The sequence below is a fragment of the Terrapene carolina genome, unplaced genomic scaffold (assembly GCF_002925995.2).
Source record: "Terrapene carolina triunguis isolate 2854851 unplaced genomic scaffold, T_m_triunguis-2.0 Scaffold234, whole genome shotgun sequence".
In the NCBI taxonomy this organism is placed as follows: domain Eukaryota; kingdom Metazoa; phylum Chordata; order Testudines; family Emydidae; genus Terrapene; species Terrapene triunguis.
Genome location: NW_020664585.1, coordinates 12828727 through 12852186, shown reverse-complemented (window position 1 = coordinate 12852186; position 23460 = coordinate 12828727). Strand labels below are relative to the sequence as shown.

The following is a 23460-nucleotide window of genomic DNA, read 5'->3' as shown; positions in this document are numbered from 1 at the left end:
GATCCAAGCACCAGTTCTCAGCAGCTGTATTCTCGTAAACCTGGTCCGGGGCAGCTGAATTTCTACTAGACTTACCAATCATGGATTGGCTGGAAACCCAAGAGAACCACAGTATGTCCTACCCAGAACTAAGGGAACTGACAGTTTCAGAACCAAGTAAATTGGTGTCTAAGACTTCAGACAGTAGGGGCATGGTACTTTAGTCTGCATCAGAGGGGTGTAAATTTTAATCCATACCAATTAGCCTGCTTGGACCCTGCAGGCGTCCAGTAAAAGTTCCCTAGGAGCATTAATGTAGTACTGTTTGAAACTGGACTTACAAGAGTCTAAGAAGGGATCCAGACCTTTCCTTTTGCCTAGAAGGCAAGGGCCAGACAGATGGGGCATCAGAAGGGGAAAATCCCTCTCCCAGACAAGGAGGGCATCTGACAATGGCCACAGAGGAAGCACAACATTAAAACTCTACACTGTAACACAATCTAGCATTCCAGGTCTGACCAGAAGCTTTTAACGCACTTTCCCTTACCAATGTTGTGAGGACTGCCACAGAAGATCTGCTTCCTAAAGCTACTATGTTGGGCATAGAACCAGAAAGGCAAACAATTCTGCGAAGATTCTGGTGTTGGAACTTGCAGCATCGGACTGCACCAACCTGGGTAGATTCAGGGTGGTCTCAGTAGTACAGAACCACTAGACAAATTGCTCACAGAGATATCAGATCCTCATAATGTCTGGATCCTGGGCAATCTGATACATTCTTGGCAGTCCTTCAAGTTTGGCTGTTGAATCTGAACTCAACCTATGACCCTGGATTCATGTTCACCTGCTAGATCCAAATGCAGGATTGCTTTCTGGCTCTGGATGCAGATCCATACTTGTCAGCCAGATATCCATACTCAGCGTTTTTGTTGTTGTTGCTCTGGATCCATATCTGGGTTTTGCATCCCTGGATCTGTGCTGGGTTGCAGGATCCACTCTCTGCAGATCTAACTCCTTTGGACCACAGATCTAACAGCCAAAGAATCACTTTAGGTATATAGCTAGGTCTCTAAAAGTCCACATGGATAAACTCAGGGACCCGACAAAGTTTGTGCCAGAGGGGAATATTTTTTTTCTTTAAAAAGAAAAGCCAGCTTGACTAAGTGGAAACAAAACGTTCCCTAAAAAGCCAGAAAGATTAAAAAAAGTAAACCAGCCAAAGAAAACATCAAGGACACCGTGTGTGTGTGTGTAATCCGAGCTCACTGCACCTTTGATTGTTAGAAGGAACTGAGGAGTGGTCACGCTTCCTTTTACTACCTGGGAACCCACCGCGATGGGAGGTGGAGAGAGGGGCAAGTGGCCCCACTGGCCTAGGTTCCAGAAGGCTTCAGATGCTCACAAGACAGGAACAGTGATCCCTTAAGTGTGAAAATGCAGAGGCTCATCTTGAAGAAGGAAGGGGGCTGTTACTGAAAACAACAGAGATTTCCCATGTGCTCTGCACACTGGAGTTTAATAAAGGATAAAAAAATTCTGTAATCCGCATGAAAACCAACTCCGGTGTAACATGCTGAGCAATGTATGTGCTTAGATCATTTGATGAACTAAAGAAGCTGAAAGGTGTTTTTCAGTTCAACTTAGCAACAGCATTGCCTGAGGAACTGCTTTAAAAGAAAGTAAAGAAAAAAACACTCACAATTAAGCAACTTCCAACAAGTGTGTAGCTAATAAAAGGTGTTTCTCTCCTCTTTTATTGAGTAATACTTTATCACAGAAACATGATATTTACATATATACAGACAGACTGCTGATCATAAAATCTTACTGAAGAATTAGTCCAAAAAATCAATTTACAAAAACCAAAAGCTGTCAAGAGAGATTCTGGGTGCAAAAAGTCATTGAAGTTCCAAGGGGACAGTTCTGTACAGATAAGGTTTTCAGTTCTTCAGGTTTTGATAACTTTAGACAAAAGAGAACTGAACCAAAATGAGCAAAATTTGCCGGCTGTACATTTGAGATGAGGCAGTTTTTTAAAGTGTTCCTCTTCACACCGTTTTCTTGATGGTCACTTCAACAAGTCTCAGGAGGCACTAGTTTGTATGTTTTTGGAAGCTGCAAGCATAGCTCTCACTTTGGCCATAAGATCCTGTAGGGAGAATAGAGGAAAAATAGTCAGAATTTCCTTAGTTTTTAATCAAGAGTTTGAAATGTATAACTCTCTGCACTGAATTCAGCAGTCCTACTGGTAAGTTTTCCAGAGCACTGGCCTCTTGATTTCACAAAATCACATACTATAATTATAAACGAATATATCTGCTAGCTAGCAAACTTTTTAAATAGCTAAGAATTAAATCTCACTGTAAAAAAATCTCAACAATACGAAAGAGAAATGAAACAACAAATGATAGGGTAGAAAGTGTGTGAGGTGAGTAGGTGGAAAGAATGGAACCGAGGCAGTGGCCATACACAATACACACGAGATGAAGGGCATACACTGCAGCATAAACTTTCATTTTCATGATACTCTGATTCCAATGGTACCACGCCCCCCAAAAGAGAGAATTTGGAGAAGACTCTTGCTGCAGCAATTAAAATTCACCTTTAGAACACTAGGAGACAGTATTTTGAACAAACAACAAGTACTTCCACGAAGTCAGAATGAAATATAAGAGAGCTGTTGTCCAGAGTCACAGCACTTAATTCTGTCCTGCCAATATTCAGTAGAGACCGTGCCTCACAAAAGAGCTGTAATTTTAGGTAAGTTGAATCTGACGGCTTCCATGAAGCTTTATGACTACACAATATATGAAAAAAGCTTCTGAATACCACATGCAAAATTACTAAAAATGTGTTTACTTCAAAAGAGTAATATCCATCTTCCATAATACATGTCAAAAGATGACTTGCTATACATGGGCTAAAAGATAATATCTAGCTCTTATAGACTGCTTTTCATAGATTCTAGGACTGGAAGGGACCTCGAGAGGTCATCGAGTCCAGTCCCCTGCCCGCATGGCAGGACCAAATACTGTCTAGACCATCCCTGATAGAGATTTATCTAACCTACTCTTAAATATCTCCAGATATGGAGATTCCACAACCTCCCTAGGCAATTTATTCCAGTGTTTAACCACCCTGACAGTTAGGAACTTTTTCCTAATGTCCAACCTAGACCTCCCTTGCTGCAGTTTAAGCCCATTGCTTCTTGTTCTATCCTTAGAGGCCAAGGTGAACAAGTTTTCTCCCTCCTCCTTATGACACCCTTTTAGATACCTGAAAACTGCTATCATGTCCCCTCTCAGTCTTCTCTTTTCCAAACTAAACAAACCCAATTCTTTCAGCCTTCCTTCATAGGTCATGTTCTCAAGACCTTTAATCATTCTTGTTGCTCTTTTCTGGACCCTTTCCAATTTCTCCACATCTTTCTTGAAATGCGGTGCCCAGAACTGGACACAATACTCCAGCTGAGGCCTAACCAGAGCAGAGTAGAGCGGAAGAATGACTTCTCGTGTCTTGCTCACAACACACCTGTTAATACATCCCAGAATCACGTTTGCTTTTTTTGCAACAGCATCACACTGTTGACTCATATTTAGCTTGTGGTCCACTATAACCCCTAGATCCCTTTCTGCCGTACTCCTTCCTAGACAGTCTCTTCACATTCTGTATGTGTGAAACTGATTTTTTCTTCCTAAGTGGAGCACTTTGCATTTGTCTTTGTTAAACTTCATCCTGTTTAACTCAGACCATTTCTCCAATTTGTCCAGATCATTTTGAATTATGACCCTGTCCTCCAAAGCAGTTGCAATCCCTCCCAGTTTGGTATCATCCGCAAACTTAATAAGCGTACTTTCTATGCCAATATCTAAGTCGTTAATGAAGATATTGAACAGAGCCGGTCCCAAAACAGACCCCTGCGGAACCCCACTCGTTATGCCTTTCCAGCAGGATTGGGAACCATTAATAACAACTCTCTGAGTACGGTTATCCAGCCAGTTATGCACCCACCTTATAGTAGCCCCATCTAAATTGTATTTGCCTAGTTTATCGACAGTTTCATGATGTTAACGTCATGTAGTGATCCATAGCAAAGTAATGTACATTATGCCTAAGTGGCAAGTAAGTCTTACTACATCTGTTTTTAAAAAAATGGTTCTTGCGGCACTATTATATTTAAGGGTACTTCTTGTTGGAAATAACCTATTTTTAGATTTATAATTCGGCACCAGAAGAAAAACTTTAGAATGTATTATTTTTGTCTATTTTCAGCCAAAATTTTAGTAGGATGTGTAGCATCCACAGACACAGTAGTAAAAAAACATCCCAATCTATAAAAATTACAGATGCAGAGAGATAAGCATGCCTTTGCAGATATGAAGGGCTCGTTACCTACTAGGACTTCTGGTTTTACATACCACTCTCTGTACACATCTCACACACACACACGGAGGATAAAGTCTGCTAACACAAAACAAAACCCCACAGCAAACCTTGGGGTAAATGGGGAGAGGGAAGCATGGCCAGCCAAAACTCCTCCCCAGAGCTCGGAATGAAACATTTCCTATTTCCAAGCACCACACACATCTCTTACACCTCTACATTCCATCTATATTTCTTCTGAAATACCGTACAGATTGCACTTCAACTGGAAGTCATTTCACCTCTTTTTATCTCTCCCGTTATGCCTAAGCATTACAAGTATGATTTTCCAAAAACAGGGTGATCTTATTACTGTTGAAATTCACTTATCTGGATAGTACAGTATGATTCTAGGTCAGTATCCAAGACTTAACTGAAATTTTCTAGCTGTAGCCGGCAGATATTTTTATGCAGAACAATATTGCCAATGACTGAACAATTTCTATAAATAGTCTTTTCTACTTTTATTTTATCACCCCTATGTCTGAGTTAAGATTTCCCCGCCAATGACAACTGTTTAAGCAAAAGTAAAGAGTAAAAGTTTAATATAACAGAAGCAGTTCTGCTCTGAAAACTGTCTCAGTAAAAATGGCATCCATGTTTATGTCTCAGTGACATAAATATTAAATATCGACAGTTTACAAGAAACATGATTTCCTCCCCACGCGAGCTTTGCAAACTTAACCTGGTGTCAAGATGGGTTCTTCAATAAAAGACATTGCATGGAAGATTAGGCTCTCAGTAATTTTTGTCACTTATGACTGAATTTGCACCGGTCTCATTCCGAGGCCAATGGGGGCTGCGGGAAGCGGCATGGGCCGAGGGATGTGCTGGCCGTTGCTTCCCGCCGCCCCCATTGGCCTGGAGCAGCGAACCGCGTCCAGTGGGAGCCACGATGGGCCAAACCTGCGGACACGGCAGGTAAACAAACCGGCCCGGCCCGCCAGGGGGCTTACCCTGACGAGCCGCGTGCCAAAGGTTGCCAATCCCTGTTCTACATCATACAATTATACAAAATACCTAAAGGAGCATGCTACTATGATGGTAATACACTTCAGTAAACAATAGAGAGTGTCTTAATTCATACCTGAGTTATTTTACTTTGCACTGAAGACACGATTGCTGAAGAGATCTGGCCATCTGTTTCCTGAGAAACGCCCCTAAAAATTAAAAGTTAAGAATTAGAAATGTATACATTTTCTAGCTATATCTCATGCAACAATTCTGTCTTGTATGTGCATGAGCCTCCCTCATATTGCTCAATAGTTTTCATGTTTCACTGGACTATAGTCAATACAGGTCACTCTCACAGAGGTTCTCTCTCACATACCTGTGGCCAATGCTATAGAGCAGGGGTTCTCAAACTGGGGGTCGGGACCCCTCAGGGGGTCACAAGGTTATTACATGGGGGGATCGCAAGCTGTCAGCCTGCAAACCCCGCTTTGCCTCCAGCATTTATAATGGTGTTAAATATATTAAAAGTGTTAATTTAGAAGGGGGGGGGGGCGCAATCAGAGGCTTGCTATGTGAAAGGGGTCACCAGTACAAAAGTTTGAGAACTACTGCTATAGAGAGCTCTGAGTATCAGTGTAGGAACTGTGAACAGACTCTACTCAATGGGGTAATTCAGTTATGAATCCTCAATAACAATTACAATCAAAAGGAGAAACAAAGAAATCCATCCCAACAAAGTATTATGATTTTTAGTAACATTAACCACATTTTAACTGTAGGATTTAGATTACGGAGGTCTCAATAGTATCACTTTGGTTCAAGTTGCACTGAGATGTGTATACGGAAAAGTTGCACTATTCCTGTTGTGCCTCCCTTAAATGACTATTTCATCTCTCACATTTTACACACGCTCTTCCCTGGGCAATTGAGTTCTCTATCATTTCCTCCCACCTGAAATATTTATTAGAAAATTCACCCTTTTTAAAATTTGGCCCTGAGAGTCTCATAGGGTTCCTCACAATCTCAGGTCCCCAGCACAGTTCTAGTACCCCCCACCCCAAAACCACAGTGGCACACAGCCTTAACTTCTTGTAGCTCTACATAACTTGTATTACAATTCTCCCTGCACAAATCCAATCAAAAGGTACATTCATGGTCAAAAGCTGTCAGTATCCCCATATGCCGTTGTGAAAGAGTGTTACCTGGAGCGTTCTTGGCTGGATTCCCTACTCTCCACAGGAGACACACTAGTTGAATGTACAGAGTTCTTATGTGTGGACTGTTTGCCAGGTGACATAGATGGTGAATGAGACCTAGCTTTGGACTTGGTACATGATCTAGACCGTCGTTTCTTCTTCTTTTCATGGGGGCTTCTGAAAAAGGAAGCATTTTATTAGAGGAGATTTAAAATGATATGCTGTTAACCAGTTTAAGCAGAAATCGTATTAGACATTTCTAACAGATTTTCTAGCCCTCCTGGATGTGGTGCTCCTTATGCATTGAGTACACACTGTAACCATCATACCATGGGTGGTTATATTCCTATGATAGTAGGAAGGAAAAACTCCCAGGAGTCCTCATAGTTAACCTATACATTAGGATTCCCCGACTTCAACCCAGTACCTGAGCATTAAGAGTACTTGCTCCTCAGCCCTTACTTGACCTTCAAAGAAACACAGACATTAACATACCAATCAGGAATCAGATGTTTCAGAGCAAGGTGCAAGAAAATCCTGTAATGGACAATTATAAAATAACCTGGCTACAGGGAAAGTTTGATCCTAACTCCCTAATGACCTGGAACATGAGTGTTCACAGTCTTTATTTTTTAATCCATTCTAATAGAACTATGGACCGTCTCATCTAAAAGGCAAACTGATACCGTATATTTTCCTTCTAAGCCAACAAATGGGTTTCGATGACCAAACCTACTGCATGACAAACTTCAGTCTGAAACAAAATTACAACTGAGCTACTGTATTTCTCAAATAGTCCTACCCAAAGCAATATGCTTGGGATTGCTTTGAGTAGACAACATGACCGTTAGCTATAACTGACAATCACTACTAAAAAAATAGAAACAAAGTAGATTTATGGGTACATAAAATTATTTTTATTGTTGACAAAACAAGGGGACAACACAAATATTCTAAAACTATATCCAGCACTGAACTCTAGTGTTGAATTCTACAGGTAACACTGGAGACTGAGTAATCTAGACCTTTATAGCTGGCTATGAATTTACAGACTAACATCCCAGTTGTGTAATTAAGATTACTGAATCAACCTCCATGCAACAATTCATTGTGTTTCTGTCCCCCTATTCTACTACTTTACATTCTCTCTATTTTTAAAAGCTTAACAAAAAACAAACGATTAATGTCCACTGAGGAATCCAAAAAGTTCTGCTATAACTTTTACAGTCTACTCATTGGAAGTAGATTACAAGTTGCTTGATGCTTCTACTGTGCCTTATAATTTCAAGCCACATTCTAAATGTCAATTATTAGCTCACTCCATTTTCCATGGAATTTTTTGCCCCTGAATAGCCCAATTAATGTACTTTTTAGTGTATTTACTAGCCTAAGAGAGTATCTTTAATCAGAAAGTTATAATAATGTATGGAATGAAGTTCTTGAAAATTTATGATTTCATAAAAAAGCCTAGCACAGCTCTGGAAGATGAGAAAAGAAAAGTGTCTTACATTTCTGTGCTTAGTAGTTTTATGGATGAATGGAGGTAAAGTTGCAAAAGTACAGTCTTTAAAGCACTATATATACCCCATATCATTCTCTACATCTTATTCTTTTGGGTAACGTTTCCAGTGAGCTAACATTAGCAACCAAAGGTAATTTTCAGGGCAGTCAGTGGAGTAATTATTTCGTTTTAGATAAATACTATGCACAGTCCAAAGGTAATTAATGCAGTCTATAAAATGAATAATTGATAACATTAAACAATAACTTGCTTAGGGAATAAAACCTCAATTTTGTTGTAACAATATAACATGAACAATGGCAAACAAGTACTGTACATCTTTGATGCTTAAGACTTAATCCAGGAAGAGACTTCACTTTTGAAATATCAGTTAACATTCGGAACTTAAAAAAAACCACAATCTTATAATTACAAAACTGTTACACTTTTACTTGCATTTAAAATAGAAAACACTATTTGTGACAAAAACAAATACATTAATTACTTCTACTTACCAAGTGATACTGAACATCAGACAGGTTCACTGACCTATTTAAGCTCCCCATGACCATAAGGAGCAAAGCCATGGGACTCAGCTATCCCTTGACTGGTAAGCTCTGTATTTTAATTGCTGAGTTTCTTAAGCAGCAAACCATAATTTTGTGCTGTGAACATATTTCATAGAGCACAAGTATTTATTAAGTTTTTAATAGTCCTTTTTTAAAAGTAAAAATGTTTCACTGTAAGCTTTTTTATTTTTTAAGTTTTTATTCTAACAACGTGTAATGACATTCTAGTAGTAAAATATCAAACAATATTATATTAATCACATCTCAATTTTCCATGGCTTATTTCTCAACAGCCCATACCATAAACAGGATGTACTTATAAACAGTGTCCCAAATATATATATCTGGAGTGGAAGTACCATACACATTCTTAAACTACGGCCATTTCTTGTCACTTTTTGATTTGAACATACTCTACTTTTTTCACCAATCTCATTGTAGGTGGATTATTACAGGCAATTTAGAAATACAGGAAGAGGACCTACATTGGAAAAGGCAATCAGATGTACTCTAGAAATAGGTCTCACTATACTTAATGAACAAGAGGTCACTAATTCATTGAAGTTGACACAAGGAAAGGTGGCTTCCGGGTCCTTGCAGGTAGTATGTTTTCCATTCATAAAAATCCAACAGGCCAGCTTCACTCATGATTTTTTTGCCTAGAAATTTCACTGAACCCTAGTAATATGACTAGCAAGCTCTCAGAACTGGCTGCATGTATGTTTGTCTAATACTGTTTCCCCAGTTGTTTGAATTTTTGGCATTTACTGCCAGTTTTTATTATGCATTGTTCAGTGAACCATACCCACAAGATCTTAGTTTCAGCTTTGTGCTGGAGATCTGCTATATATGGCTTTTATCCATATTAAGAGTATAATGCTATTTAAAATAATTTTAAAGGGTAAAAACAGATTTCCTTCTTGAATCATGGAGCTCTTCAAAGCAAGTAGTCACAATTCAGCACCCCTAGTAGTGTAGCAACTGTAAGAATCCTCTATTCATCTAAACTACTGAATGGTCAGCAACTCATGCCACTAAATACTGAACTTAAGTGTATGCACACCTAGTGCATGACTTGGGGGAAAGGATTCCTTTTCCTTGACATTCTGGTTTTTCAGGGAAGGGAGAATCTTAGACTTATGAATGTTGAGTCTTCTGATCTACTTGACCCAATCCACCAGGAGTATGCAACAGGGTCTTTTGTTACTACGAGGCAATAAATATGAAAAACTAATTAACTAGATGAAGTAAACTGGTGAGGTTTCCTTTAAACCAGGGGTTCTCCAACGTTTTCTTTTTGAGCCCCTCTCCAACATGCTATAACAACTCCAGGACCCAGAGGAGAGGGGGTGTTGAGGGCACCTTGGGACTTTAGCCCTGCGGGGTGCCGGAGCTTCGGCCAGGCCCCATAGACGTAGTTTGACTTTTATTTTGCTGGACCCGGGCCCGGTGGGGCTTGGGCCAGCTCTGCACGGCAGAGCCAGGGGAGAGAGAGCCACCTCCAGCCTGAGTCACCTCAGAAGGCCACCCAGGCTGTCTGAGTTGGGTTGGGGTGCAACCAAAAATTATAACTTAAAGGGGAGGGTGTGCTCAGCTCAAAAAGTTTGAAAACTGCTCAAGGGTGCAGGCAGGGTGCAGCTAGGAACTGTTTGCAGGCAGGGGGGTAGCTCAGGGTGCAGGGATAGGGTAGGTAGGGGCCATGTGCAGGCAGGGGGGTAGCTCAGGGTGCAGAAGGAGGGGGGGGGACCTAGAGGCTGTCTGGTTACTGCTCCCAGGGGCTCTGCTGACCCCAGAGCCAGGTCCCCCCACCTGGGTGGCTCCTACTGGCTGCATGAGCAGTCAAAGGGGGCTGGGAACTGAGGAGCAGCTGGGGCTCTGGGACAGGGGTGTGCTGCAGCTGTCCGCCCAATGGTACCAGCAAGAGCAGCAGCTGCCTTGCATTGCCCGGCTCCAACTTCCTCCTTCCAAGCTGGCCAGGAGGCAGGGGAGAGGAGGAGGTGGGGTGTGTGTCTGTGCCCCCGGGACTGCCCCACTTTGGTTAAGGCACTGCAGTTTGGGGGGCAATGCCCCCAGTGCCCTGTCCAACTTAACCCATGGGCTCAGGGCTTCTCCTCATGGATCCATAGGGGCCCGTGGACCCCCGGTTGAGAACCGCTGCTTTAAACTGTGCGATCACCCCCTCTATTAATAAGTTGCAGGAGTATGCAACTTGGATTTAACTTTTGCTGTCAGGAAGACAGTAAAAGGAAATATAATTCCTCAACTTGGATGCACTGCTGCTATGCAATGGGATACATAATAGGGATTATTCTCATTTAAAAAAAAGACAAGTGGAGACCAAGTACTTTTTTAACCAAACACGGACAACAATGAAAATAATTTGCTCCTTTTCCACCCCCCAACAGATAAGCAACCTAAATTTGGGACTGAGTAGGATTCAGAGACAGGCATATGAAATTGTGACATGCATACTTTAGATGCAGTTACCCCAAAGAGTGCATCTAATTTAGCTTTGTGAGTGTATATGCACGTGTGTGCTCCCAAACTGATGAGTGCACACACTGCACAAATATTTGCACATCTAAATTGAGGGTGCAAGAGTGCATGCCCATCAACCCTTAAAAACTTTGCAAACGTGTACTGTTCTACGGAGCTCACTGACCTGAAATTTTTTACTTATGTAATCTTCTCATCACAGACTAAAACAAGACAAAAAGCTTTTCATTTCAGAAAGACCGTATCTGTGTTGAGCATGTAAAGGCAATGGAAAAAGTGATTCATGGCTTATGATAGAACACAGCAGTAATTAATTTTATTAAATTTTTACCGTGTTTTGGGCTGCTAAAATAAGTGATCATTTTTTCAGTATGCTTAGACTTTATATTGATTGAATAACCATAGTAATGTAATCAAAATATATTTATGCTTAGTAAATATGCATTTTAGCACAAAAATGAAGATCCAGAAGAAATCAAATTTTACAACAGGTGTTTTAAATGTAATGTTTATCACACAATGCTTTCAGAATACGCCTGTTTAAAAATTTAGGACAATGGTAGGTATGTAATTACTTTAATTTGTAGAAAGATATTGAAAAATACTTTTATTAATAAATATTCACCATAAGAGCAGCACATGACTAGAGAAGTGAACTGTACAAAAAGTGAATCAGTAAAAAAAGCCCCAGGTAAACAATGTTTTTTGGTTTTGGAAATTTTTTTGGTCTAATGACCCTAAAGTAACACAAACTGCGGTTTCTTCTCTTCAGAACACAGACTGCACAAAGCATCTCTGACAGAAGTAGGAACAGAGCATTTATTTTTCTCATCATGAAAACAGAAATTCCACATTTCCAATACATAGGCGGCTGCAGTGTACATGGTAGAAAGAAACCACAACTCTTACAGGAAAAAACACTGACCATTTTACAGGCTGAGTTCCACTTGTACATTCAAAATATATTTTATTCTAAAACGTAATGTGTGCTAAAGTGTATTGTCCCCCCTCCTGATCTCCATTAGTTAGCTTTAGATCCAATCATGACTATGCAATTTTCACTCAACTAAAATGCCAATATGGCATGGCATTTCGGCACACTCTGTTTGTGCAACTACAGCCAGAGAATCTTACCCAAGGGGTAAGGAGTGTAGCCAGACCCTGGGAATTCCAAGTACAAATCTGAACTGTTTCCAGTATTTGCAGGAAGGAAAGCACAGCAAAGATGTTTCAGACTGGGAAGGGGTTAGAATACTCCAATTACAGTGCATCAAGCAGCAAACATGAACTGTAAAATAACCTGTCACTGTACTAGATACATCCAAAGCATGTACACGCTCATCACTTTATGCTGTAGACCTGTACACACATTCTATACAGGAGGGACCAGGGTTTCTACTTGCAAACTGTTTTTTCGCAGGTTGGCTTGTTAATCATTATATAACTCATGGCTGAAACAAAGCCTTAGCTTACAGAAAAAACAAGCTTTACATAAACAGTACACACAAAGCAACACACAATATTTAAAACCCCAAATGGGGCATTTGTCATGACTGGTGCACATACCTGGAACGTGTGCGTTTCCTACTCATTCCAGGACTGTTACTAATGCGATAAGCCGTTGGGACAGCCCTTTCCTCTCTTCGCCTTTCAGGTGAGTGGACCCTTCTCCGAGGAGATCTCGATCGCGACCTGAACGGGAGGGGAAAGTTTTATTTTTTGTTGTTGTTAATGCCGTAATTTGTTGTATTATTTTTATTTCAGTGGATTATGTTGTCATTGAACCCAACTATGGTGCCTTTCAAATCCTTATTTGATTTCATATCAACATGGGATATTCCTAGTCTCTAAGGCTTGCTAGTGTCACGAGGGTTTCTCACCATCAAAATATTTTATTTATTTATATTAATATGTATGAGAATGCATGACTTGCTCTTCACTCTCAACAGGGGAAGAGGTGCCACGTGAACCACTCTCAACTCATATTAGCACTGGGATGTCACAGTGCAGCTAGTCAGTTACCTCTCATGGAAGACAGAGTTTGCTAACTGTTCTGCTTAAGTCCATTTTGGATTAAAGCCTAGAATCTTAAAGTTAGACTTGACTTTGTCTTTCCAAATTAGCAGTATCTATTGTTGCTGCATCATGCAGGTAAATTGAAAACAGTGAAGAGACTGAGTTAAAAAGATCATTTTGTTTTGAAATTTGTAAGTTTCCTCTGAATATTGACAAGTCAAAGAAATTCTGTTCCTTATTCTGCAGGAAATCCTGATTACTCAATACTTTCAACCTGTGCAACTGACTAACAACTCCTGACCAATACTGTTTAGCATTAGCATTTCAACTTGAAATGTCTGGCCTACAGAGAGAAACAGAGCGCGCCCAGTTAAGATTAGAGATCAACGTAAGAGCGCATGCTTATCTCAAAGATTTAACGCTAAGTGTTTGTAAAAGTAAAACCTGAGCATTTTCCAATAGAGAATACATACAATAGGAAAAAAGCAAAAATCTTTCCTTTACTTGAAAAATACCTTAGTAGTAGTTAGCTCTGTTCCCAATAAGATATGTAGATCTAATCATTTTGCTTAGGGATTTTGAATTTTTACTCCACTCTCTTTTATACAAGATACTTTACCCCATGCACCTCAAGCATTCACTTTCTTCAGAAAACCTAATTTTGCAATGACTAATAGACAAGCCATTTGTAAATCATAGATCCTATTACAGTCAAACAGACCTACTGAAAGGAAAATCACAACAGCAGTTAAGTACCATATTGCTATTTAACTGCTTTTCAATTTAGAAATCTGACCTTTACCAGGCCTTTCAGAAGGATTAAAGGAAAAAACAGATTATAAAGTTTGAGGTCAGTCAGACACCTTGACGTTTTACCAGGATTTCCCTCTAAAGAGCTCCAGCAGTCAAATCTTTTCGTTGTCGAAGCTGCCTGATAATTTTCTCGCTCTGTTGCTGCTGCCATTGATGAGTTGCTCAGACTCGGCTCCATGCTCAGTGTCCCTGTGGATGCTGTGAGTCTGTGATATGGAGGCACACACTTCACATTGAGAATAAATGTTCTAGTTTTGGTATTAACTAGAATCTTGAAAAGACTTAATCCCTTAACCAAAGCTGAACCTTAGTGAAAGCATGCTTATATGGACCAGCCTACAAAAGTCCAAACAGTCAGAGAAAAATGCATTAGCTTAAAATATTTATGAATTGGGTATGATTGTTTTGGTTCTATAACATTTTTCCAATCACTTCAACCTGAAGAGATTTAGCCACTAGCTTTAAATGATTAAAAAATGGCTTAATTTTTTCACTGGAATACATGGAATTATTATTTTAACTATACTTCATGAGAAATTCATAAGGCATTGTACTCCTTTAAATAAAGTAAGTTAATACCAGTAATATTGTTTAATAGGCTCTCTTAGAAATTCATTATTCTATAAAGTTGTCAGGTCACATTACAACTGAAGAAAGTGGAAGTATTTGAATAGATATTGCCTCCAAGATGAATGGATGGATTTTGGAGCAACAGGAAACACCCATTTTACAAATTAGGTGAGGGACTGCTATTCTGAGGTAAATTTTAGTTGAATTTTTGAAACTGGGCCAATGAAAAACATAGCACACATTTACCTATTCCATCCAGCTTGGTTTACAAACCCTTTAATGATGCATCCTGCTCCTAATTACTACCCATGGTTCATTAACTGGATAAATGGAGTAGGTGGGCTTAGCAGTAAGCTATTACTAAAATATACCAGGAAAGTGATTAACATCAAATGGAAGTTTAGAGCTTCCAGCTCTACTCACAAGTTCAAAATGCAGACTTACATTTTATCTGCAAAATCATTAAATCATTCACTGTGTAATGAGTTGCTTTGCAGCCCCTTTTCTCCTCCCTTCTTCCCACTCATGCCCCATGCATTATCCTAGATTTTGTGCTAGGATGATCTATTTCATACAAAATAGGAAGATTCATACTCTCATTAATATGGTCATTATTTACATTTACTGGTCATCAACTGTGAAATTTGAAACTTCTCAGCTAGAACATCATGCGTAAAACTTCAATGATTGACATTCTATGCTACTACAACAGAGCACCACTATCAGATACAATTTACGTCAAATTTGTTATGGTGCTTTGAAGTTTATTAGGAAAAAAGGGCACTGATGGAGTGTTGACTATAGCTAAACAAGAGGGTCCCAAAACTTGCTTTTTTTCAAAAATAGTTCTAACAAATTCACCCACATCTTTTTGCATTAGACTTTAGTTACTAATTTGTGAACTTGAGGCAATATCTTTACTGAGCTAAAGTGTCCACAGGAAGCAGTGCTGCAACACACTATGGGGCTATTGTGCATGCTTTGCTGCTTTCTAAAACTCTAGATGCATCATCTTGGTCTGCAATCAAATCCTTGGTATATCAAGAGCTTTAGGAACTAGTTTCAGGATACACATTTGGGAACAGTAATGAAAGGAATACGTATGTATGTAGAGGAGTCATTGTTAACACAAGGACTGCAATAAAATTGATACAGCTGGGTTCCTCGCATATCTACAGTTTTTACCTTGTCTAGGAGAATTGCTTTGATCACATGTTTAAGCAATACATAGATAAATATCTTACATCACCCTGAATCAGTGATGTTATTTGAACAGGAAGTGAATTCTGCAACTTCAACTGTAAGGTACAAGATTAAATTAAGTAAACTATTTAAAAATTAAGCTATATTAACATCAATGGTGCATCATGTATATTTACTGAGCTGTGACTCTAGTATGTTAACAGTGTAAGAACAAATAAAAATATATCGCACTCTTAGTCTCATTTATACCAAATAGCAATTTGCCAGTGCAATTTGCTACACTTCTAAAAATAAAATATTACACATAAGGATTTTTTAAAAGTTATGTAAAAGCCTCTAAAATCACTTGCTTGTGAGACAAGTGTGGCTTATCGCTCATACAAAAAAAAAGGCAAAACAAAAATTAAATATGCTCTGAAAAGTTAAATAAACTTATATTTTAGCTTCACTTCCCTCAGCTCATCCCCTATTAACTTGCCCCAACAAATTAACTACAATTCTTATGCTTTACCAAATTATCCCTTGAGAATGATATGCCCAATGTATTTTTACAACTACATAAGCAATAGCAACCAGGAGCCAGTAATTCACATATCAAGGTAAATGGAAAGTCAAATTAACACCTATACACAAATTCTTTAACATTTGAAAAGATCTAAACCAAAACAGTTTTCCAAATGAAGCGAAATGTGTGCCAATAGGTCATTATTTGTTTTTACATTTCACAACGTAGAGTTCATTAATGTTCAATTAAAACATACCCTAATCAGAAATTTCGGAAAAAGTACAGCTTCTCTTTTGGCTGTCACAATTAATTTAAATTACTACTAATTTAAACAGCTTCAGGACCAAGACACAAATCACTCCTGTGTAGATACATCGTTTAATGTGCTGGTCTGTCAGAAAGCTATGAAATTTTGGTAATTCTGAAAAGATATCCTTATTCTGGAATGCTTTGTTGAACAGGATCATTAGTCAAAATTTAAAAAAAAAAAAAAAAGTTCAATAGGAAGTCTCTCTCTCCATAGTTACTATCATTCTAATCTGCTTCAAGTGCAAAGTAATCACTGACAACTGCTCTGTTAAGGTTCGAAGGTTAGGATCGGCTGCCTGCACAGCACAAAATAAGGTTACAAAAGCATAACACACCTGTTTAAAATAGTTTTAAGGTTGACACAGACAAATAAAGCAACTGAAGGTATGTCTACACTATGGACCTTACAGCAGCACAACTGTACTGCTGCAGCTGCAGCACTGTAAGGTCTCCTGTATGGCAGATCTATGCTCTCCCACCAGCATAATTAAACCACCCCCAATGAGCGACGGAAGGTAAGTTGGTGAGAGCATCCCCCCTGACATAGCGCTGTCCACACCAGCGCTTTTGTGAGTGAAACTTATGTCGGTCGGGGTGTGTGTTTTTCACATCTCTGACCAACAAAAGTTTTGCTGACAAAAGTGCTAGTGTAGACAAAGCCTAAGGCTGTTAGAATTTATGTAATTTAATAACAGTGTCCAGGTATTATAGGATAGCCCTTTATCCCAGGTCACTGAGTGGGGCTACTCATCATAGATCAATCTTTACAAATAGTTTAGAGTAATGTAATACAAGTGGGAAACAATATACTTCTAATTAGTCTCTACATCTAAATAAGGTATGGTATGGTAGAAAGTCGTAACACTGGGTCTTGTGGGAATCTAAAGACTGAGCAACATGCTTATTGCAATGTCTGACTCTAGGCATACAAAACAAGAAAGACGTGTGAAGAGCCACATTTTGTACGCGACATGACAATGCAATGCTTTAACAGCACTACTGAAAAGATTCCGACTTACCTACCAATTCAATTGCAAAGGTGTTAAACTTGCTTTAGTATTAGGTCACAGACCGTGAGTTACTTCAATTTAGAATTTTTTAATTTCACATTGGTATCAAAGCTCATCTTTGACATTTTGACACTGGAACGTCTCCATAAACTTATGCCGAAATCATTGTGTAATATTGTCCATTGTAATATTGTAACTTTCAGCTAAATTGTTTTACCAGTGTGGTCATGTCATCATTATCTTCACAGGCTTGCATTGATAATGATTTGACATTGTTCTGATACTGTAAAATTGTAGCCACAGGCATTCCAACATGACACAAAACCCTTGGTTTTTACCCAGATTTCTGGGGCGTGATGAACATCAGGGCAATTTGACAGGTCTGGATTGGACTGCCATTTCTGACTGGCTATTTGAAGTTTTCTGTTCTGGGGAGCTGTTATTTTTGTCACTGTACTTTTACAGTTACGTCTAGGGTACAAAGACCCAAAGTAGGCACTTCCCTCTTTTTGTTGTATATCTAAATCATTGTCTTCCCAACATATTGGGATCACAGCATCTATAAACACACACAATTATGGTTATACTTTTGTTTCAACACTGCAGTGTCATGCATGCAAAGCCTATCAAGATATTGTTATGGGACCTATTTTTACAAAAAAGATTTTATGAAGGTGACCAGTACCAAGCATATTCAACAAGATTTATAAAATTTTAATGCCAGTTGGTTCTAAACTTAAAAAACGAAAACAAAGCAGCATTGCCTACTTAAAGGATTCTTGTCTTTCAATGAATCCTTTTCTGTCTAGAACTTGGGAAAGAAAGAGAAGACACAGAAGATTTTTTTTTTTTTTTTTTTTTTTAAAGAATATCCTACTAAATACTCTGCAAAGGTAAATGAATTCCTCTTTGTAAGTGAGCAAGCCTGGAAAAAATACCTGATGCTTACATTAGCCTGAAAGTGACAGGGAAAGCAAACCAAGGCCTGTTCAGAGTTGCATGAGGAAAGCTGAAGTTATGTACATTCATGTGTGTTTACATAGGTACATAGCAAACATGTAAACCCTACTATCAACATTACAAAATACGTATGAGACAGCAAAACACTGTTTTGAGACCCATTCACTCGAGATCAGATTCTTCTATGTTCGCTGGGGCTGCATCTGCACCCTCAGTCCCAAAGGTATAAAAGATGAAGTGGGGCCAACTGCCACAGTTCCTTTGCCAATATTAATTCCTATAGGAGTAAGTCTCCGCATTAGCAGGGAAGGAGGGTGAGCCAGGGGACCCGTGTGGGCAACACATCTCGAAGAATCAGTTACTGTAGGATAAGTAACTGTTCTTTTTTCTTCAAGTGATTGTCTACACAGATTCCACTGTTGATGACTAACAAGTAGTTGTCTATTTACTTGGCAGTGGGTATGTGGAGTCCAGCCTAAAGGCCAATGCAAGACAGATCTACTGAAATTGGCAACCAGTTTGGAGGCCTGTACTAGGGAATGAGTAGTAAATGTGTGGATCAAGTTCCATTCTTCTGCTCTATACACCTCAGGTATGGGTATGTTACCCAAACAGGCACCCAAGCCTGAGCCCTTGTGGAATGAGCTCAAATATGGCTGCGGGCTTTTTCCTGGTTAACTTGTAGTAAGTTCTTATACAGTTTGAGATGCACTAGGATAACCACTGAGGATATAGGTTGCCCTCGGCCTATCAGCAAATGCAACACAAAGTTTAAGGATGTTCCTAAATTTCTTAATACTATCTGAATAAAAAGATAATGCTGTCACTATATCTCGCTTCACACAGGGTAGGGAGAGACTCAGGAAAGAATACCAGAACATGAAAGAACTCATTTACGTGGAATTCCAAGACCACCTTGGGCAGAAACTTAGGGTAAGGTCTCGGAGTAACTCACTCTTTGTGAAATATATATGGAGGACCTGGCATAAGAGCCTGACTCTCCCTTATCCTCCTAGCTTTACTTCCTTACCCTGGCTACAATTGAGAGGGTAGGGAGGGGGTGCACAATCCATCGGCCTTGGGTTCCAAGGATGAGGGGCTCTTGAACTGAGGGAAAGACATGCATGAGCCGCTTCAGAAATTTTGTCACTGTAATGTGGGAAGATACAGTGTGGCCCTGAATAGAGTGATGATACTGCTGCCAGATGGATTCTTATTAACGGATGGAGTCCAGATTGCTTCAGGGCGATAGTCCAAAACGGACAGTGGTGTTGTGAGGGCAGAAAGCTGGTGCTGAGATGCCCAAATAGAAAACCTTCTCCATTTAGCTCTGCAAATAAGTCTAGTTGAAAGTTTCCTGCTCTGGGGCACAGTGTTCTGAACTGCAGCAAAATAGCTTTGATTTATAGGTAGGGCCCTACCAAATTCACTGTCAATTTTCGTTAATTTCACGGTCACAGCATTTTAAAAATCTCGAATTACAGTTTCAGATATTTAAATCTTAAATTTCACAGTGTTGTAACAAAACATGAGTGTGTATTTAAAAACGGTAAAATATAAACCCCAAAAAGGCTAGCCTTACTTCTGCACTGCCTTCAGAGCTGGACGGACGGAGAGCAGCAGCAGCTGGACAGGTGCCCAGCTCTAAAGGCAGCGCTGCCGCCAGCAGCAGCACAGAAGTATGGGTGGCAATACCGTGACCCCCCTCTACAATAGTCTTCCGACCCCCTTTTTGGATCGGGACCCCCAGTTTGAGAAACACTGTACTTTTGTATACTTTTTTGCCATCGTACAGGGTAAAAGTACACAAAAGACCAGATTTCACAGTCCATGACACATTTTTCACGGCCAAGAATATAGTAGGGTCCTATTTATGGGATTTATTCAACCAGCATCCAGGCTGTCTCGTGCCAGGATGCTGGGTGCAGGTGCAGGATCTGACCATTGTTCTGGGAGACCTGAATAGAACAAGTAAGATGGTTGTGCTGACAGTCACCAAATCTGAATATGAAGAATTGCCTGGCCCATGCTGAGGCTACTATGATTATGCATCTTGCGTTCTGCCTCAATTTCTTCGCGGAACTTGGTATCATGGGGTTTGGTGAAAGGCATATTAATCTCAGGGATCAAGAAATGAAGAAGCGATCTGACAGGGAACTTGGGACTTGTGCCTCCTCTGAAGCAGAAATTCTGACACTTCTTGTGGTTTGTTGCAAACAGATCTATACTTGCAAAAGACACTGTGCAGAACTGAGTCTTTGATAGACCGTTTGTAGTTCTTGGAAAAGTCCCCTGCTAAACCGGTCTGCTAGAGTATTTTGAAGACCCAGAAGGTGCAGAGCTACTGGTAAGATCTGGTGCAGAATGCACCACTCCAAAAGGCATACAGCATCTTGACACGGTAGGGATGATCATGTTGCCCCTTGCCTGTTGATACAGTGCATTGCTGCAGAGCTGTCTACCAGCACTTTGAAGGTAAGACCTCGCTGATCTGGAGTCTAACAATGCTTCTGTTAGTGCTATGGTGTCAGAAAGAATTGCTCTGTGTTTATACTGAGACCTAACAAGGTGAAAATTTTCAGGACGGTCTGTACTGAACCAATTACCTGTAGTGATCTTTCCTGAATTAGACAGTCATCTAGGTAAGAGTATTGCTGGATTCCCTGTCTCCTTGGATGACTTGCCACTACCAAACAGCATGTGATAAAAACTTGGAAAGGTAAAGGGGATGAAGGGCTGAACTCTATTGGCGGTAGGATGTTCCTAGAAGGAATCTGTTACTTCCTGTGACCTGGATACATGGTGATTGGAAACTAGGCACCATGGTGGTCGAAAGCTGTGGGAATCAGTCCATAGGATCTAATGAAGGAATTTATAAAAGCCAGAAGTAAGTCACCATTCTAAATTTGAAAACTGCAGATGAAGATGTTGAGATGTCGAAGATTTGAGGATGAGCCTTCACAAACCTTGTTCTTCTTTGAGAGTAAGAGGTAGTGGGAATAAAAGCCATTGCCCCTCATTAGCAGATGAATCAGACTCCCAGAGGCCTTTATAGATGAACCAGAGTCCCATAACGCTTTGCATCTAAATCTTAGTGTTTCGTCTCATTGCTCTGACCTGCTGACACTCAGAAAATTGTGTCCAGAAAATTAAGAAAGGGAATACTTGTTACAGATCCCTTCTGTGATCAATGTCTTTAGCTTATCTATTATGTAAATTAAGAGGCCATGAAGGGAACTCCATGGCTCAATTGGGCATGAGAATGGAATTTTGTCTCTTTCGTAGACATGTATGGTATATACAAGGGTAAATTTCTTAATAGTAGTTGGAATAGACCAGGCAGCAGCACTGCTTCCCCGGATCAGTAATGTATTTGCTTTTCTTTATCATGATGATTAACCTTTGACTAATAACACTGGTCTACAATTTTTGAGAAGTCGTCTGCTTCAGAGATAAAATGTGCTATTTATTATGTATTTTGATGTGCTGAATTCAAATATGACAATTAAAACAACTGATTGGCTACTGTTTCTAAGATATTTAAGTTTTTACATTTTATGTCTATGTAGATAGTAGAGTTTTAATCATAAATTGTAAACCTAGGTCTTTTCATGTGTTTATGGTTGCTTTACATGATAATATTTCACCTGTCCTGTTTATGTAACACTTTAAAAATCAGCAAAAGGGTTATATAAATAAAATTTATTATGAAACAAAAGGCAAAAACTATTCTGTACATAATTTAGTCCTATTCAGTGTCTACTCGGCGCTTCTTGGCTTGTCTCTTGTATTCATTAAATGGAGCATCTCTTGTCACTGTCCAGCAATAGTCTGCAAGCATTGATGGGCTCCATTTGCCCTGATAGCGTTTCTCCATTGTTACAATATCCTGGTGAAATCGCTCGCCGTGCTCGTCGCTCACTGCTCCGCAGTTCGGTGGAAAAAAATCTAGATGAGAGTGCAAAAAATGTATCTTTAGTGACATGTTGCAATCAAGGCTTTTGTATGCCTTGAGGAGGTTTTCCACCAACAACCTGTAGTTGTCTGCCTTGTTGTTTCCGAGAAAATTTATTGCCACTAACTGGAAGGCTTTCCATGCCGTCTTTTCCTTGCCACGCAGTGCATGGTCAAATGCATCATCTCGAAGACGTTCACGAATCTGAGGACCAACAAAGACACCTTCCTTTAACTTAGCTTCACTTAACCTTGGAAATTTTCCACAGAGGTACTTGAAAGCTGCTTGTGTTTTGTCAATGGCCTTGACAAAGTTCTTCATCAGACCCAGCTTGATGTGTAAGGGTGGTAACAAAATCTTCCTTGATTCAACAACTGGTGGATGCTGAACACTTTTCCTCCCAGGCTCCAATGACTGTCGGAGTGGCCAATCTTTCTTGATGTAGTGGGAATCTCTTGCACGACTATCCCATTCGCAGAGAAAACAGCAGTACTTTGTGTATCCAGTCTGCAGACCAAGCAAGAGAGCAACAACCTTCAAATCGCCACAAAGCTGCCACTGATGTTGGTCATAGTTTATGCACCTCAAAAGTTGTTTCATGTTGTCATAGGTTTCCTTCATATGGATTGCATGACCAACTGGAATTGATGGCAAAACATTGCCATTATGCAGTAAAACAGCTTTAAGACTCGTCTTCGATGAATCAATGAACAGTCTCCACTCATCTGGATCGTGAACGATGTTGAGGGCTGCCATCACACCATCGATGTTGTTGCAGGCTACAAGATCACCTTCCATGAAGAAGAATGGGACAAGATCCTTTTGACGGTCATGGAACATGGAAACCCTAACATCACGTGCCAGGAGATTCCACTGCTGTAGTCTGGAGCCCAACAGTTCTGCCTTACTCTTGGGTAGTTCCAAATCCCTGACAAGGTCATTCAGTTCACCTTGTGTTATGAGGTGTGGTTCAGAGGAGGAGGATGGGATAAAATGTGGGTC

At 39.9% G+C, this 23460-nt stretch overlaps 1 protein-coding gene across 7 annotated transcripts in view; it reads right to left on the bottom strand.

Annotated features, from left to right (window-relative positions):
* Positions 1-1703: 1703 nt before the first annotated feature.
* Positions 1704-23460, bottom strand: part of SFSWAP (splicing factor SWAP) — a 104954-nt gene continuing 83197 nt past the window's right edge. For 4 of the 7 annotated variants that reach the window (XM_024205744.2, XM_024205745.2, XM_024205750.2 and 1 more), the window contains 5 exons: positions 13997-14152; positions 12684-12809; positions 6558-6728; positions 5489-5561; positions 1704-2128 (listed from right to left, as the gene is read on the bottom strand). In XM_024205744.2, coding sequence (XP_024061512.1) covers positions 2063-2128; positions 5489-5561; positions 6558-6728; positions 12684-12809; positions 13997-14152 — 592 coding nt within the window. In that variant the 3' untranslated portion in view covers positions 1704-2062. Of the gene's footprint in view, positions 2129-5488; positions 5562-6557; positions 6729-12683; positions 12810-13996; positions 14153-23460 lie in introns of those variants that run through there. The other 3 variants (XM_024205747.2, XM_024205748.2, XM_024205749.2) reach the window with 2 other exon arrangements.